The following is a 20,060-nucleotide window of genomic DNA, read 5'->3' on the forward strand; positions in this document are numbered from 1 at the left end:
TATAAATAAACGAAATATATTTTACCATCCTAAAAAAAAAAAGAAGGGGAAAAAAGAAACAAATAGATTTTATCTTTAATACATTGATTTATATTTATAGATAAACCACTTTTAGTTTAAGATGTCTATTGAAAAACTGCTTCGTTTTACAATTTTTCATTTAAGAGATGGAATTAAGAAGGATTTTATTTACTGCCCTCCTTTAGTTATTCAGTATCAGACATAACTTTTAAAATATAAATTGTTTAAATTTCCAATCACCAACATTAATGTTATCGACTTTACAGTTTTTAACATATTATTTAAAGAAAGTAATAAAATTTTACGTGTTCCACGATTTGTACTAACACGTAGATTACATGGAAATGTAAGTTACATGTAAATGTTACTTGTTACTACAAAACTGAAGAATATTTAGTATTTAGCAACTCCTAAAATCTCGCCTGCATTTTAATTTACTGTTATCAGCATATCTTTTATTAACGCCCTTATTATTAACGCCTAATGATATTCAGTGACTTCAATTATCCAATCTTTATTACACTCTATTCTGTAATACTTATTTAGCTTTCTACACTGGAAAAATTTTTGTGTAGTTCAACTCTAAATTGGTTACACCAAATTTTGATGTAGTGGAGCACCATATATAGCTTTTGGATCTATGCGTTTCAAACCAAGAATGTTCTTTTACTCTGCTAGGTGTAAAGTAGCCGCCATTTTGGATATATAGTAGCACTAAAAGTTATAATTGCAGTAGGATAAGATATATTTAAGAATCAGTAAAATTATTTTTACGGTACAATATGAAGTGAAAATCATTAAATTAAGAAACATATATAAAATATCTAATATAAAATTGGTTTGCTAATCAAACATACATACAGCACAAAGCGAATATTAATGTAAATTTGAAAATGACTTAACAAAACAAGAAATCAAATATTATAAAATTATTTCATTCAATTAACTGATTATTTTTGTAAATTATCTTATGAGGACATAATTATCTTTATTATACAACAAAAAACATATATGCCTTTTTATAACAGTTTTCGTACTTGTTTCTGTGAGAGGTTCAGCATCCCTCAAATCAAAGTTGAACTTTCATCTTCTTTGCTCGATTGTAAACTAGAAATATTGATAGTGTGACGGTTTCCAAATTATGCAAAAATTTGCCTCAAATAATACGTGAATTGAGATAAAACATCTGAGATGGATGTAAGTTTTATCATTTGCTGGCGTTAAGATTTAACTACACCTTTTAAAGTGATTATGCTCGATTTGTTTTCTAATTATTTAAAAGGATTATTTTTATTTCAGATCAAAAATTAACTGATAATTATTGCAAACATTAATTCGTTATTACACCATTATTAAAACATTAATTTTCTCAACAATACTTTATTGTATAAAAAGAAGAATATCATTGCAAGCTATTTCTTATCCTCAAAAATGTTTCGCATTTAATTTTCTTTTAACCAAGTTAAAAATTGCTGATTTAAACTTTAAATAAAGACAATATCTAAATCTTGACATAATATGAGTTCAAAAGATTTAAGGCAACGTTAATAAAAATGTTATAGAAGAATTCAAACTAGAAGGGGAAGGGTTCCTAATATGAGATATTCTTTTAAAAATTACGTTCAAAACACACTAATTTTTATGATGTCAATTTCAATAATGCGACCAGTGCAAATCATTAGGTATAAGTAAAATTTGAAAAACTCAAAAACACCGCAAATTTGTTTCAAGAATTAAAAATATTAACAAATCTGAAGAATCTAGAAAAGGTCTCTTAGTGTCAAAATATAGTACTAAAACATATTAAATATGTAAGTTAAAATTGCTATAATTTTAAACAATTGTGTCTTATTTTTTAGTCCCTTTGCTATGCTTTCCTGTTTAAATGATCGGGTGCACAAAATTGTTTTCTTCAATCCCGCAATTCATCAGGCCAGGATGACAACTTTATTTAATTTCAGTAACTATTACTTTTTCCAGGCTTCTAGCTGAGGTTCCAATAGGAAATTTAACTCTTTCATTTGTAGCCGACTCATTTCCAATCGCATCAAAAGCAAAGAAATTCGCAATAACATGCGTATTGTTTCTTAGTATTAAATAGTATCACATATTAGATAATGTGAGGTACAAGTATTAAAAAAATACTAGGATAAGAAATTGAAAGTTGAATTAAAATTTACTCAACCATGCTTATATATAGACAATTCTATGTCAAAAAATAATATACAAAACGTAACAGATAAAATGTGCAGTTCGTTAAAAAAATTATATATTTCACTGAAGAAATTAAAAACTCAACACGAAACTTTTTTAATCACTGTACATGCTCACATTAAAGACAACAGAAAGCTTCTTTTTTCTCATTGTAGTCTTCACACAACCTTCTCGTTTATTTCAAATTGTTTTTCCATCAGTCAACCATCTTTTTAGGCTGAAATGGAAGTCACTTAACCTTGGCTTCGTACCTTTGCTATATGGGTTTAGAAATGCCGCCCAATAAGTATCCGTATCTAACCTCTAATAAACTATCAGCCATCTATGTGTTTCACAATATTTACATATTATGAAACTTTCACTACAACAAAGCTGAAACTAATGTTGCATATAGAGAATGATTCTTGAAAATTAAAAATACGTCTTCATCTGAAATCACTCCCTAAGACTGCGTTTCTCCCTTTTGCTATAATTACATACTTCAATAGCTGGCTTATTCACAGGATGGCTCGCTTCTATCCACGTAAAGTAACATCCTTGATTAAAATCTACAGTTTATTTTAAGGCATCAGCATTCTACGCTGTGACTAGATCATTAAAAAAATACTCAGACGTTCCTCCGTGGTATTTGCAAACTCTTTGAAAATTTAGTAAAAATTGAAGGTGCAAGTAAAGCATGCTTCGAATAAAATAAGTTTGGGTGTTTATGTCTCTAATGATGAATATGCCTTTTTGCACAAAAATATTTATTAAAACTCATTTATACTTACTATTTTTTTACAGAAACAAATATATTGAGTTCTAATTAAAGCAAACTCTCGTGAGCGTAAATCATCAAACATCACAAAACTGAATTCAAGTTAAATTTTATGAATTTCCAATCAACTTTAACGTGAAGTGACATATGAGCACAATTTTATTTCATATACTGTTTCCTTCTTTCTTTATGATGCAATTTAAGAATGTTTGCCGATTTCAAAGGGTTTGTCGAAAACTTTTAATTAGTAACCTAAGTGCTTAGCTTATAGGTGGAAAACTAATGGTTTAGCACAATTATACTTACTAAACAATCTAAGAAACTTTAAACACGAAATAGTTAACGAACTTTATAAAACCCAAGATGCGTTTGAGGAGAACAATTTAGGAATCCCGTTAGTCTCTTGAAGATCACTCAGTTTCAGATCAAAATAAACAGATTGTCTGAGAAGTAAAGATGGCAAGTGCACTTGGCCACCTTCATGTCTCAAAATTGTAGAACCATAAGACCACGACGACTCCCCTATTCCAATAACTGACCCTCATGGAATCTTTTACTTTTTTGTATTATGCATACATTGAAATAAATTCAAATTCAAAATGTAATAAAATAATTCCCAAAACTACACATACTCTATCTTTATACTTAAATTGCTTAATAATTGATTACCTTTTTCTTCATAACAAATTGCAAAATCCCACTTTTCAGTAACTAGATATAAAAAGTTCAAATAGAATGTATCCAAGTAAAAAATAATATCACTGATATACTGATGAAATTTCATGAGAGTAAAGATTTCAGATTAAGAATAAAGAGCGGATTAACAAAAACTCGTTTATATCTGATTCTCTTATTTTCGTTCCTAAAAAGGAATCAGTCAAGCAAATTATCAGAAGTAATTACACCAATCCCCAAGCCCATACACATTTGTCTGAAACACCTCTCTTAGTTGTAATCAGATTGTCCAAATCTGGACATGGAGTGGATTCCATCGTATCAAAGCAAACAAGATTAAGTTAAAGAAACTGCACCAATCTAAACTATTTATTTGAATGATTGGTTGATAAGAAAATTATTTTAGCAAATGTCAATAATCTTTCCCATCAATTCAAATTATGTATTTATCTCATTTAAATTTTTTTTCTTTTTATACTTACGTCTTAAACGAATCAGTTCTACATTGAACCATAACATCAGAGTTAAGTCAAATAAGAGTTAAGTCAAATCAGAGCAAATAAGTTCTTCGAGACAAAGTTGAATCATGCATCATTTGAAACCATAGTATCGTGTCAATAAAAAGTCATTACAGCGTCGCATTATCAAGTTTAAGAAGTACGACAAAAGGTTTGAATCCTTATTACATTTGCAGCATACTTATACAATATTATGATTCAGTAAACTCCGAAATTTATAACAGGATATGTAGGAGAAACTTTTACAATAATTCGAATCCCACAAATTTTAATATCGGTCTGATTTAAAGGAAAGCGAAATTTGTTTTATTTAAATTAAATATAAAGGGATTGAATGTGTATAACACTTCCGAATTTCGAACATAATTAAGCTATAAATAAAAACAGATAGCTAGGACTTGTTGCTTGTGCGTGTTTAACCCCTTCCTTCTCGCTCCCATTTTATTTCTCATTTTATACACCAGGTGGCAGTACCAGGATATTTTAAAGATAATTGTAGATAGTTAGTTTATTTTAAACTAGATGTCAGCAGTAATCAAGTACGTAATACAAATACAAAAGCCAAAAAATAGGCACTTTTATGACCGTTTTCTTAAAAATTAACCGATTGTTAAGGGGTTAAGAAGCATGAAGATTTTGTTGCACCGAATTTATCCCAATCACATAAAATGTATACAAACGACAGCATAATTCTATTGAGGAATTACAGAATGGAATTTTTTTTTTCTATTGCATGATATTTTTTTTAGTAGAACTTAAATACTTTCGTATCGCTGATTACAAATCTGCAATTGTTTTTTTTTTCTCCAAGCTACGTTTGTTTTTAAATAACATTTTACATCTATTTTTTGCGGAAGTGCACGAGTTTAAAAATGTTACATATCTATAACAGTTGATCGTATAAATGTTGCGGCTGACTTCCAGAGGGGTTAGAGCATATCCCAAGTATTAAAATTGCATGGAAAGCCATGCCCGAAAATGTCATCATACGCCGTTAGGAGCGCTTTCCTATTATGAAATGCTTCTTCAATTGCTTCTGAACAGGTCATAATAAGGAAGCATCCTAAGCCACGTACGACGACATTTCCGGGTATGAGTTCCTAAGCAATTTTAATCCTGATGATGCACCTTAACTACCTAGAAGTTTGTTGTGACATTTATACGATCCTCTGTTGTATATAACGTTTTCAAACTTATACATTTCGCCAAAAAATAGATTAAGAATGTCATTTAAAAAACTGTTGCTTTAGCAGCAAAAATAATTTCAGTTATCCTCAGTCCGGAATCAGGCAATATCCAGTAATTTGTACAAATGAAACAAAAAATATGTTCTCCAGTGTCATCTATCAGTGTTAAGTAATTAAAATGTAAATTTTTTATCCTTGCTGAAGTATTCCGACAGAGGTTCGATGGAAGAACGATAAAGAAGATTCGAGAATTGAACTCAAAACTGTTAAATATCTAACGCACCAAATAACATGTTTTTGTTTTGTTTTTCTTAAAAAATTTATATTGGATAATATTGTACAGTAACTTTATATACATTTATTCCGTCAAAGTCATTCTAATCAAAATCACAAATTGTAGCGAAAGTTTTTTTTATTTTGGAGACTTCCATACTTCCATTTGAATTATAAATTTGTTTGTTTTACCTAGGATTATAAAGAACAACTAGTAGTTAACCAAATCACAAATCCGAATAAAAAAAGGAATTCAGAATAAAAAAAGAAAGCTTCACTAAAAATACATGATTTTATAAGCTGCAGTCTCTAGCACTTATGGATGAGAAAACCAATTTATTTTTTTAATGAGAATTTTTATAAATAAGCGAAATCTTTACCACAGTTAAGTCTTTAAGTTAAATTACTTTAAAGTCTTACTACTTTTTAAGTTAAGTCTAAAAATATTTGAGAATATTATGTCCACTTTTGCCTTTGCCTATTTCAGTAACTATATGAAATTTTAGTCTAAAGTGCTTGCTGGCTATAAAATTTGGTCTGCTCAAACTTTTTGACTTGTCATAATATTCTCTCCAGTTTAAGTTATGCCCGTTTTACTTTTTCTTCATTTTGTAAGCTTAGACTGAGACTTTTAGAACTTAGTTTCACAGCTCAAAGTGTCCTCAGAGTGATTAAAATTGGAAATGGTAAGGTTGCAGAGAAATTTAAAAATTGATCCCATTAAGTTTAAATTATCCTATACACAAAGTGAACTAAAATGACCTTTAAACAATTTTTTCCATTGTTTTTTCGGTCATTCTACATTAAGCTGTATACAGATTAAACCAAGCAGTGTGAAAACGCAAATGAATAACGAAAAAGAAAACAATTCTTCGTATCAATTAAACTTCTTACCACTTTTATCTTGTTTACATCATTACTTTATAATAATGGCTTTTTTTGAGGAATTGCACTTCAAAAGTAGGTCAAATATTGTGATTTTCTTTGACAATGATTCCATTGAAAAAATTAGAAAAAATAAAGTTTGAACATTTTGTTTACTATGAAAGAAATGTTAGTTTGAATCATTCACGTCGGAATCAAAAATTTGAAGGGAAAAAATAAAATTATGAAATAAAGTTTTAACGTTTTGTTTGCTATGAAATAAATGTTAGTTTGAATTATTCACGTCGGAATCAAATGATATTGATCTTAAAGATATAAAAGCAAACGTACTAAATTAATGTGTATTATTCAGCATGTCCTTTAGCTTTAAATTTGTCAGCATAAAAATTATCTTTCAGTTTTCACTGTTAAAATATAAATCAAAATTAATTATTCTCAAAAGAATTAAAACTTTTACTTCAAACAAGAAAAGAAACTTTTACTTAAAAATTTTAATTTTACCCTCCAGCTCTTTCCCAACAAGCGTAACGCATTTTTAAAGAATAATATAGCAGACTAAATGTTATGAAAAATTAATTTCTGAAAAGCATGTGCTAATGAGCAAGACGAGAAACTCATCGCCTTGTTATATTATGCATTTCATGCCAGTCTGAAAGGTTGTCATAATTTTAAAACGTAATTATGAATGATTGATAGTATTCTTGTTGTAACAGACGACAACTGGATGTTTCTGAATATTATAATTTTTTAGTTACTGTTGGAGATAGTACAAATCATTTCTTATTTAGCGTTCATAAGTTCAAGAATTGTGTAATTAAATTGGTTTAGTTGCTTAAAAATATACCAATGTATAAATTTTTATATTTAGAAATTGAATTAATTATTAGTGAGCATAAAAAACAGAGTTAAAATGCAAGTGCATTCCAATGTTTTCTTTCATTCACTTACACTTTTAGAAAGTTAATTGCATATAGGTAGATTTGAGTTTTTTTAAGTTACTTTGAAATAAAAATTAAAACTTACAAGCATTTTGCATTTTTAACTACTGGTTAACCATATTTTAACTAGTAAAAAATAACGAAAGAATTCCCAAACTCAAATTGCTATCGTGATTAAATTAAGATTGAAAGAATACATTACTGTCTTACAAGACGTGTCAGGAAAGTAAGTACCATATTGGAAAAACTCGCATACCAATGTTTTTTGTTTGTTTTTTGAACAAAATTTATTTTTACATGAAGTTTCGTTTCGAAAGCGATTTTTCTACATAGTTGCCACCATTGTTCAGACATTTATCGAAATGGAAAATCGAATTGTCTACATCCTCTTAAAAGAAAGATGCCCCTGTGAAGACAATCACTTCAGAAACCGTTTTTATGCCTCTTCATCACTGCCAAAGCACCTTCCTCCAAAGCTACACTTCAAAAAAAAAGTAGTTTTGTGAAGGTGCGAGGTAGAGTCTGTACGGCAGGTGATCGAATTGCTCCCAACCTATCACTGAATATGTTTTTCAGAGACACTATCAGAACGTGCGTTGTCATAAAGTTACACTATGTCTTGACTGAGCATTCCTCGTCCTTTGTTATGAATCTCAAAACGCAGTTTTCGCAATGCTTCACAATATCGTACAGCATTAATGAACTTTATCACAGAACGCACCTCACAGTCGGCTGGATCAGTTTAGATCTTTTGAACTTAGACGTCTTAATTTTGAATACTAACTTCACTGTAGACACAACCTAATTTCCTTAACAACTTAACTATAAATACAACACAATCCCGCTGTTATAGCATCAGAGGACAGACTATCAACCAGATACACGTGTGCGCATGCGTGAAACTGACACACTACCCCTGCTGTTGCGGTAGAACTATTATGTACTTAATTTCCAGGAAAACTTACTACTGTACTTAATATCTGTACTTATTTTCCATTCCTCGGAAAATATTAAATCAAAAATAAATCCGCATTTTACTTAAGCACTTAAAAAATTTGCTTCAACGATGAACCATAATGCTGATATTCTGGATCATGATGCGCTGAAGGTTTGTTAATGTATAAATAAGGTTCTAAATTAAAATATATGTTCACTTAAGTTGACCCATGACATTATATAATTAAATTTAAAAAATACAATAATGAGATTCAATTTATCGAGATTTAAGCAAATTTGAAGATTTAAAACGCTTCAAAGTTTTTAACAGAGTTATGTTTGATTTTAAAAAAATATTAATACTTGGTTACTTTAACAGATAATACTTTATCATAAAAGTGATTTACAATGATGTACTTTAAAAACATAAAAATGATTCATTACTAATTTGCATAAATTATCAATAAACTAAACTTCTCATTAATAAACTCCTTTAGAAACATAAGAAAAAAATCTTATCCGATTATTTTTATCAATATTTCTAAACACAGCAAATTCCATTAATTCTAACTCTTCAGGAATTCATTTCATCGTTGAATAAACGATTATTGGATTGAAATAATTGAATCTGGTTCTTTTTGCAGTTCTTCAACATGGCTAGCGTATTTATGAAAATCTTCAACTTGATATGCATGATGCTGCTGATAGGACATTGGAGTGGCTGTTTGCAGTTCCTCGTGCCCATGCTACAGGGCTTCCCCCCCAACTCCTGGGTCGCAATCAATGAGCTTGAGGTATGAATCTTCTCTTATTTAATTACTTCTTCAAGAAAAATAAATTTACAAGAAGTTCCCGCAGTACTTGTAGATCTATTTTAACGAAGATTTGGTTTTAAAAAAATTATATGGTTGTTTTTCGAATCAATGAACTAATTTATAATAGCAATCCCTTACAAAAAAATAAGTATTTTGTGGTAAATTTGAGGTTGTTGTTTTGAGGTGTCAAGGTTTATTTGAGGTTTATTAGAAGTTGATTTTAAAAACCACCTTAGAAGATCAACCTCCCAATGTGTATAAAGTTGTTTTATTCACACTTGAGATTGATGAAGTTAAAAGAAGTTCCTGGAGTACTTGTATATCTGAGTCAACGAATATTTGGTTTTTTAAAAAAATGAAAATTATATGGTTGTTTTATCGAATCAATAAACTAATTTATAACAGCAATCCCTTACAAAAAAATAAATATTTTTGTGGTAAATTTGAGTTTGTTGTTTTGAGGTGTCAAGGTTTATTAGAAGTTGATCTCAAAAACAACCTTAAAAGATCAACCTTCCAAGGTGTATAAAGTTGCTTTATTCACACTTGAGGTTAATGAAGTTAAAAGAAGTTCCTGGAGTACTTGTATATCTGTGTCAACAAATATTTGGTTTTTTTAAAAAATGAAAATTATAGAGTTGTTTTATCGAACCATTAAACTAATTTATAATAGCAATCTCTTACAAAAATTTAAAGTATTTTTTAGGTAAATTTGAGGTTGTTGTTTTGAGGTATCAAGGTTGATTTGAGGTTTATTCGAAGTTGATTTCAAAAACAACCTTAAAAGATCAATCTCCCAAGGTGTGTTTTATTGACGTTTGAGGCTTATGACAATCTACTTTAGAGCAGCCAACTTAGGGAGGTTGTATTTGAAGTGTACAATTTATTTTTTCTTCACTTCAAGCAAATACGTATATTTAAGGTGTGGATAATTTCATCCGATCTGAACTAAAATTATTTGATTGAGGTAGATTTTGTGAGGTGTAAATGAGGTTGAAATTGAGGTTTATTAATGAGGTTATTTTTGATGCAGAACATAACTTCATTTTCTACCTTTGGTGTAGTTCTTTACATCTGTCAACCCCAAAATGACCTCAAAAACACTTTATTTTTTGTAAGGGATATTTGATTTTCAAAAACTTTATATAAATTAAAATCTCAAAAGCATTTTTTTAAGAAAGGTATTAAAACATTTCTATTGTCAAGAATAAAAGAATACCTTTTGAATGTTGGATTTTTAGAAAAACTTGTGATTAAAACTTATTTATAATCATAGTGGACTTAATTCAATTTATTAATACGTCCTACGTTCAAAGTCCCTTATTAGGTGTTTTTTTAAACATTATCACTATTTTTGACAGAGTTATTCTAAAATGCACTGAAAAAAGAAGTTTCTCTAAATTGAACAAAAATGTGCCAAAATAGCTCCGCAACGAATAATACTCAAATTTTAAAATGTCACACATTCAAAATTGAAGCAGAATATACTAGTTTTTGAGCAAAATACATAGTCTCAACAATGATGTGGAGGGAGAATTGTGCAAGCGAGATGTTCGTTAATTACTGACAGGTTTCGAACGAAGGATCTCCGGATTCATAGTAAGATACTCTCCCCACTATAGTTGTACACCTCAGAAAGAATTAAGAAGCTTTATATAGTAACAGCCGCAATGACACTTCATGACATACTGATTTCCACTTTTATTAATACAAAGTGTTGCACTTTGCAAAATATGGACCCAATAGCTTAGGTTATTTTAATTTTACTTTTTGCTTAGTTTGCTTATCTTTAAACAATTTTAGTGAAAGAAGTGTATGTAATGGTGTGTCATTGCGGCAGTCACTATATAAAGATTCCTAACTATCCCTGTAATGGGGTTAAAACTATATGGTGTTAAGAGATTTTTACTATGATCTCAGAGGTCCTTGGTTCGAATTCTTGCTGGCAGCCAAAAGAACATCTTCCTCCCTCCACTTCTCTGTTGATACTATGCATTTTGCTCAAAAATGAGTATAGTCTGTTTCAGTTTTTAACACACGGGGTTTATTGGGTTTATGGGGTTTATTGGGTAAGAAATTTGACTACTATTTGCTTCGTAGCTATTTTGACACTTATTTACTCAATTTTTAGATACCTTTTTTGTACAGTGTATGTACTCAATTTAGTTAATTTGCATTTAAGAAAGTATAAATTGGCCATGAACCATCTACATGCTAATGAAAAAGGGTGATTCAAAGCTTTTAACATGAGTTATAAATATTCATTTTGTCCTCCAATGTGCAGCAGGGCAGTCATCTAAGTGACAGCCAAACTGCTTCCACGCTCGAAAAGGTCTCAAAGTGTATCACAACAGCGCCACGGTTCCGCAGGTCACCTAAAACCGTTGGTGGTAGAGATAGGGAGTTAACAGCCACCTTAACATATCCTCACAAGAAAAGTTACAAAGGATGGGATTGGAATGTATCAGAACTATCGGGCAGGCGAAAACATTATCCTGCATAATAGCCATCTTACTCTCCTCTGATAGTGTAGCTAAATACCTGCCTATTTCCGTACTCGATCACACTATTACCGCCGAAGTGGTGGTAAAAAGAGTCTTCCGATTTTTCCCTTTCCATTAATTTGTAGATTCTACATTTCCAATTAATATTTTGATTAAATTTGGTCCACTTTTAAATTACTCTGTACTTCAAGATTTTAGCCTGAATAATACTGCTGTATGTACAATATAGAAAAGATTGAATAAAATAGATAGCATTGTTAAAAAATTATTGAACAGGAAAAAATCATTTCATCAAAGCGATAATAAAGAGTCGGGCAGTGTTTAAGACACTCAGCTATGACTGTGAAAGAACAGAGTAGACATAGTGGTACTCATATTCTTAAAATCTACTAAAACAAGTAGGTCTTATACTAAAAAACAATCATTTAGCTTCTACTGTACACAATTAAAGTACAATTAAATTCATAAGCCGTGGTGGCTGAGGGAATAGAGCGCTCGATTCCCAATGATTTAAAACCGGGTTCGAATTCCAGCGAGGGCTGGTCGATGCGAATTCTACACCTGGCTAGCACCGACCACAGTGCAGATGAAAAATATCCTTATTAGTAGAGTCCTCTTGCCATCAGGCTAACCAAGGGAGGTTTTCGTGGTTTTCCTTTCCTTGTAACGCAAATGTGGGTTAGTTCCATTAAAAAGTCCTCCACAGAGGCTAATTTCTCCAATACTTGATCCAAAAATCCAATTGTTTTCTAGATAGGGTTCAAAAGCTTGTACACCTAATTTTCGAGTAAAGTAGAAGAAATAAATTCCAGAACTCTACATAATTGGTGTAAAATGCAGCTATTGCGAATATGGAATGGCGCGTTATTTGTTAAAAAAATTTGTGTGTGTGTTTTGGCAAATGTCGGGCTTGACAGACATACGTTCTCTCTACTTAATGTACTTTAATGTGCAACATAGGTGGTTTAAAAAATAACTTTCAATTTCTTTGCATTCACCAAATGATTATTTTCAAATACTTTAAGATTGTATTCACGTGATCAGAACGAACCATTCTTTATAAAATGAACATTGTAAAAATTTGACCCAAAGCCTCTATCTTACAGAAGTAAATAATATATAAACAAAATCATTCTCTTATCACGCCTCTATTGTGTCAAAATAGCCATTTATAAATCTCTATCAGTACACTTCAAATATAAAGTTAAGCTTTAAATGTGGTTGCTCTGCCGCAATGTTGGTTTGACACTTTAATTAAATGTTTCATTCACCTACTAATTAATAGAGCACATCTATGTAAGAAGATATCCGTTGATTAAAATTTAAAACCAAATGCAAATGCTTAATTCAAAGACAGTGACTTGAAGTTTTAACAATTACATGACATCGCAAAGCCTAGCTGCACATTACTATGATTGTATATTTTCCTATTGTTACGGTTTATGGCCCCCTGTGACGTCAATCAGATCATTCCTATCATCATAGTAATTGAAGAAAATGTCTCAGTAAGGAAGGAGATTGAATTAAATTAATTAAGAATTCTAATATATTAAAAAGATAATTATTTTCGCTATATTTCATTCAAATATTTAAGTTTAATTATAACTTTAACATTAAATTCATATTAATAACAGCCAACTGGTCAGAATTCCTTTAATTTAAATTTTCACTATATCCCATTCAAATATTTAAGTTTAATTATAACTTTAACATTAAATTCATATTTATAACAGCCAACTGGTCAGAATTTCGTTAATTTAAATGTTAATTTAACTACTATTTCTCCTACATCTTCGTAAATTTCAAAGTACTCTTTTACATTGATTTTTAGAAGCTGTGTTTTCTAAATATAACTGTTATGTTTTAAAGTGTATTCTCGCATGCTAAACTTGATTAGTTTTTTCTATTGAACTTAAAAATATGTGTTAGTAATATTTCGTTAATAAAACAATATATAAAAATATAACGAGGTCTATAGAAGTTAATGGTTTCACCAGGCATTTTTTTAATACAGTATGAGAATTTTTAACAGATCTCAGATACTTCCGCATCTCTGATTTCAAATTTGCTGTTGGTTTCCACCTTCAAGTTATAGCCTGTTTTTAAAAGGACATTTTTAGTCTATTTTGTGTCGAAATGTGCAATTTTCAAAACATTTTATATGACAGGGGTTTATATAAATGTTGCGATAAACTTTAAGGGTAGTTAGGGCAGATCATTAAAATTAAAACTGCATAGGAACCCATACCAAGAACATCATCATACGCCGCAACGGGCACTTCCCTCAAATGTGCCACTGAACCGGTCATAATAAGAAAATATCCCTAGCCGAAAAAGACGAGTATGGGTTCCTAAGCAGATTTAATTATGTGCCCTTACTCCTCTAAAAGTTTGTTGCAATATTTATCATATATAACGTTTTCAAAATTGTACATAAAATAGAAATAGAATTAAATAGGCAAAAAAGACTAAAAATTCCTTTTAAAAAATCCGTAGCTTTAAGAGCAAAATTACTTTCAGATTTGAGATTCCCCCACCCGAATTAGACAAACAAGTATTTGTATGAATGCAACAAAGTGTTATTAATTTAAAAATAAGAAAATATAATTAAATCTATTATATATACTGTATAGGAGATTATCTATTCGAAAAAAGGTAACAGGTAATAATATGCCAATGGATTAGAGATTACTAATCATGGAATAAAGGAATGGTGATAATATTTATTTAAAATAAAAGTTTCAATTAAGGGCATAGAAAACGTTAATCGGATAATTTGAAGAAAAAAAACTATTACAATAAGAATTAGTAAATAGTAATGATTAAGCTAGATTTAATATGAAAAAAAGTAATAGTAGGGATTGAAAAACGAACAGTAGAAACAACAATAATATATTCTATTTCTGAAGTAATCTTGCATTCAATAATTTTAGTTTGTATACTTTATTAAAATACATTTTTTATACATTCAAAGTAGTACTTTGCATATAAAACAATATTACTAGAGAAGTTAGTTAGTAATTAGTTTAATTTTATATGTTTTAATTCATCAAAATCATGGTGAATTATAATTATATATTACCATTTCCAAAGCATGAAATAATTGATTAATACAGCATAAAATCTATTTATACATTAAAGCATGAAAAACAATTAAAGCAATAATTTAAAATCGAAACTTTAATTAAATCAATGTTTTATTATAAAAACTGAATCTTGTGGATCGAAACACTGAGATTAACGAGTGATTTTTGTATCATTCATTGCCTTGTAGTTTTGTTTCTTTTAAAAAAAATTCAATTAATTTTTATTTCTTTACATTTTACCATCCTCTTAAAGGTCTCGTTTCTGAAAATTATTTTTCACGGAATAAATTAGAAAATCTATTTCTTTTGTTTGATAACGTGAGTAAATGTATTGCAGACTGGAACAACTTCGGTATTTTTTCTGCCGCTAAAAACTTTTAGTTTTATGAGGTACTTAAAAAAGTCGTAAAAACATTCTTTTTCTCCGGTATTTATCTCACTGAATCTTGGAGAATTAAAGTCAGAAACCACTATCTCCTCCTGAACTCCGTAAAAATTAAACAAAAAAGAAAACTTAAATTTTTCGACACCGAAAATAAATGAAAATATTTCTAAGCGTAGTAAAGTAAACTCAAAACTTAATCTATAATAAGTATTACCATAGATTAATTCTCTACCCTTAAAAGATATGCGGGATCACTTTTATTAGTTCAAAACATATTATAAAACTTAGTCACAAGCATTTTATGAAGTTAACAAAACTTTATCCAAAAACTAAGGGCAACAATTAAAAACAAAATGAGCCATAATTCAAAAGAAATTCATTGATATTTCAAACATTCAGCATTCATTGATAATTCAAAATAAACCGAAAACAAATTTGGTCAAGGTTACCAGAATATGGTAAAAATTACCGTGTGTTTAGATCAAAGGGAACGCCAGAGAGCTCAGTAATTTTTACCAAATCGCTTTGGCAAATTAACAGTAAGTTATAATTTTATAATATGTCATAAAATTTTGCAATTTCATAATGCGTTTGGCATAAAAACGCATTTGTATTTTTTATGAAATATTTGGTTAAAAGAACTATAATTTTGAAAACCGAAATTTCTAGTAAACCGTTACCATATAAACAGAAAAAATATCAAATACCGTATATTTTGATGTTTTGTAAATACAATTGTTTCTTTTTATCTAAAAAGTCCTTCACATGCAGTATTGAAACTTTTCCAGAAATTTTTCTTCGTGTGCGCAACAGAAACTATTAATTAACAAAAAGTTTAATCGAAAGAGATAAAAAAAGGTAATACAAAACGAACACAAAACTCATTATATTTCTTATACTATTAATTTTAGAAATAATCACGTTTTTATTGCATTTTTCTTTTAATCTTGGCCTGTCAATATTAAAGAAAAAATGAAGGTTTGAAGTCATATTGAATGAGCATTATAAATTCCAAATTTTAAAACAATAAGCATCACAACTCAATAAAGAAAACCATCAATTTCTGGTAACAGGTTAAAACATACTAAAATTAAAAATCTGTGAATATTTAAAACACCGTGAATAACAAATTCATGAGATTTTTGGGGAACAGAAAAACTAAAGAAAAATTTATCATACATTTCGAAAAAATCAAGAAGCCCAACTAAAAGTTTACAAATATTTAAAATAAGATGAATAATAATAAATTCGATTATTTAAATAGCATATGAAAGATATGCACAGCGCTCAAAAAAACGGACCACTCTGAACTACTTTTGATCTAACTATCAGTGGCATAGTTTACGAGAAATATACTTTTAAAAATGAAATGTTCATTAAAAATTGCAATCTTCTTGAAATCAGCAATTATTTTTATTCGGTATGTTTTTCCGAGACTATGATTGGTGCAGTTTCATTTAGACACAAATGCTTGAATTATCCTGGGTTTAGGAAATAAGACTTGTGTACATATCTAAAGAAAACATTTATTTACACTCAAACACAACAGATTCCACACGCCCAGTTCTCGTTAAATACAGCTGTTTGAAGAAGAATAGGTAAAAAGCAAATATCAAACCTACGTCACAACATTTATACTTTGAAGATCGGAACCACTTCAGTTCGCTTCACAAGAAATAATGTTAGATACAGCAGCGATGCCACAATTGTCTTGAAAAATAAAAAAGTTCACTTGATAGAAGAAATATAATCCGCCTTAGAAGTATTAAACTTTTCTTTTTTTTTTACCAAATAAGAAAGAATCATCTCATTATTTAATATCCTCGAATTTTATGTAACGTAAGATCCTACAATGTTAGAATTTTTTCTTTAAAATTACAGCAAAATAATTGACAGTAGCCTGTCTATCCGTTTGACCGTAAAATTTATGGTTAGGAGCAATTCTTTACCTTTACAGGTTTGAAACCATTTACAACTGGTATGGTTAAACAACCGGGAATACGAGATCATACAATTCTGTAATCAATTACAACTAGAATGGTTCAAAACTATTAAAATAAAGTTTTAATTGATATTGGAGGGGAAATACTAGATTTTTTGTGCTAAATAGCTCTGACATCTATGCATGAATTAGAGATCCGTATTCTAGTGGGCCAGGGTCACCAATTGGGGAGTGCTGAACACTGAAAAGTCTTCATGAGCTGAAGGAATATTGTGGTGTCAAAGCATGGATTCGAATCCCCATTTAGCCAGTCATGAGATTGGCAGATTAGACCTCACGTCTATTTTCACTCAGTTATTATCAAGCATTTAGTAAAAAGATACGAAACTGAAATTTAAATTTAACCGAATGGTTGGTTTTTATGCCATGTTCTAAGGCAGAGGTTTACGATTTTTTTTCGGGCTACGGAACCTTAAATAATCAAGCTTCTTTTGACGGAAACCCATTTCATAATTAAAGTAAATAAAAATAATTAGCCATTAAAAAACTACACTAATTTAACTCTTAGACTTTTTTATAATTAATAGGATGAATGAAATTTTTTCTTATTGTTTTATCCTTGATCCATCGTTTTATCATTAAATTATGTTTTATATTCGACAGTTGCCATTAGAGCTAAATTTAGTCAAGCTAAAAAAATTTTATATTTCTATAAAAAAAAAGAGCTGTTATAAACATTGAAAATGGTTATTAGACAAACATACTTCTTGATTAAAGAATTCAGTTGTTTTAGTTTGTTTTGAAAAGGACAATGTGAAATACTATTGCAGTTTTTTATAAATGCATGTCCTTTTCATACTTTTTCATAATTATTGTCTGAAAAATTGATTTTTTAATATATATGTATATTTATAATTTCATAAAAGCAATGGAAATAATAAATAAATAATAGATTATTGACAAATATTTTTAGAAAATACTGTTTAAAAAAGTCTTAACCCTCGATATTCCCTCTTCCACGGAACTCTAGGGTTCCGTGGAACACCATTTCGGAAGCGTTGCTCTATGATATCAGGATGAAATAACAAAATTTTACCACACTTACCAAAAAAATCCACAATACCAGCTGTAAACGGTCACGAACCCGTAAATTCAAACAAATGTCTCTAACAGTAAACTTTACTGTTAATGGGATGAACAAACTGCTGCCAATTATTTTACCATAATTTTAGAATTAAAATTCTAACATTGTATAGCGAAATACATTAAAATGGAAATTCACATTAAGGAGTTCAAACGTTTGACCTATTTCCTGCCTAAACTATTAGAACCATATTCTCCAGATTGCGGCTACCTTTCATACTTTGTGGATCAAGAATTCTAGCCTGACGGAAAGTTATGTTTATTCAGAGAAAGTACGTTTCTGTGTTTGACTTCGGGGCTTAAAATGTCATCCGTACTAATTAATTAGCATATTTTTTAAGTTAGCCGTTTTCAAACCTTTAAGATTGAAACCTAGTTCGTGAAAATCCGCTGATTTGATCAAAAGTTATTCAGGGGATTTCCCCTTCTTATTCTACGCGCTGTACATAGAAGACGGAAAATAGTTGGAATATAGGAGATAGGATATAGGATTAGGAATAGAATATAGGATTTTTGTTGGTTAAGAAGATACATCGAATCATGTATCATCCAGAGCTATAATAAGAAAAATCACTTCGTATACCGCTCCAAAAGAACAAAAAGTTCAACAGTAAGTTAAATTTATTTTCAATTTAAAATCTGCAGGAGAATGATCCTTATAATAACAAAGAAAACGGAAGTACTAAATATGCATAATACTAAATAAACATGTCAATTTATTTTCATATAGTTTAGCAGTCAAAAACAACTTTACCTTAGCTGCTTCTCTGTTTTCATTCTATTTATAAAAAATATTAAAAATTTTTACAAAAAGAGATAACGTTTGCAAAAAAATAATATTTGCGAATTTTACAAAGAGAAAACTATTTCGCGTTTATATAAATCTCAGATGCGGAAGGTATTAAAAATATTCGACATACGTATATAATCTTTATGCCTATACATTTAAATACGATAGTTTTCGAAATAAAATAAAAAGGAAAAGTAAACAATATTTCGAACAAAGCTCTTCAATTGTAAACTATACAGAACAAACACGATTCAAGATTTTCCTCGTAAAAGAGGATGTTCCTCAAAAAAAAGGATATAATGTGTCCCGCAAAGGGTTTTCTAAAAGCTTCTATCAAGATCAAAACCTGATACTCAACTTCCATTAAAGTTGACCTCAAAACTTCCAAATCGTTAGTTTTTACCTCACACTTCACAAGTCTCCATTTTATACCTGAAAAACGAAAAAATGTAACAGAATTTCAATATTTTTATGTGTGTACATGGAAGACGAGAAATAGTTAAGAAAAACGTGATTTAGTTGGATAAGAAGATGTATTGATCCACGTATACAGGACAATAAAGGGGAGAATATTTCTACTACCTCGCCGAAAAACAAAAAATTCCACAGTAAGTAAGATTTATTTTCAATTTCAAAGCTATAAAATTACTAAGAAAATCGTTTAAACTGTAATTAGTGAAACGTTAGAAGTATATTAGTAGTTTTTATCAGACTTAATGTCAAAATAAAGGTACTTTAAAAAAATCTTAATGGCTTCATGGTTACAAGAAAGTAATTGTTCTTTGCCTCGTCCGACATAAATCTAATAAATGAAGGCTAAAAATGCTGAACTATGTACATCATTTTGTTCACAATATAAAACTTTTTTAATTGTGGAAATACTTCTTTGAGAAAAACTATTTTACATGCAAAATAAAACACTATAAAAGGTTTAAATAAACAGCATGTAAGCTGCATAAAATTTTTTTAAAAAAATGTAACTCAAGATTAA

At 29.5% G+C, this 20,060-nt stretch overlaps 1 protein-coding gene across 4 annotated transcripts in view; it reads left to right on the forward strand.

Moving 5' to 3' along the window:
- Nucleotides 1-20,060, forward strand: part of LOC107445120 (potassium/sodium hyperpolarization-activated cyclic nucleotide-gated channel 2-like) — a 627,568-nt gene that overhangs the window by 589,815 nt on the left and 17,693 nt on the right. For all 4 annotated transcript variants that reach the window (XM_071178704.1, XM_071178703.1, XM_071178705.1 and 1 more), the window contains one exon: nucleotides 9,049-9,198. In XM_071178704.1, the coding sequence (XP_071034805.1) occupies nucleotides 9,049-9,198 (150 nt within the window). The remainder of the gene's footprint in view (nucleotides 1-9,048; nucleotides 9,199-20,060) is intronic.

Source organism: Parasteatoda tepidariorum, chromosome 3 (assembly GCF_043381705.1).
Source record: "Parasteatoda tepidariorum isolate YZ-2023 chromosome 3, CAS_Ptep_4.0, whole genome shotgun sequence".
Taxonomy (NCBI): Eukaryota; Metazoa; Arthropoda; class Arachnida; order Araneae; family Theridiidae; genus Parasteatoda; species Parasteatoda tepidariorum.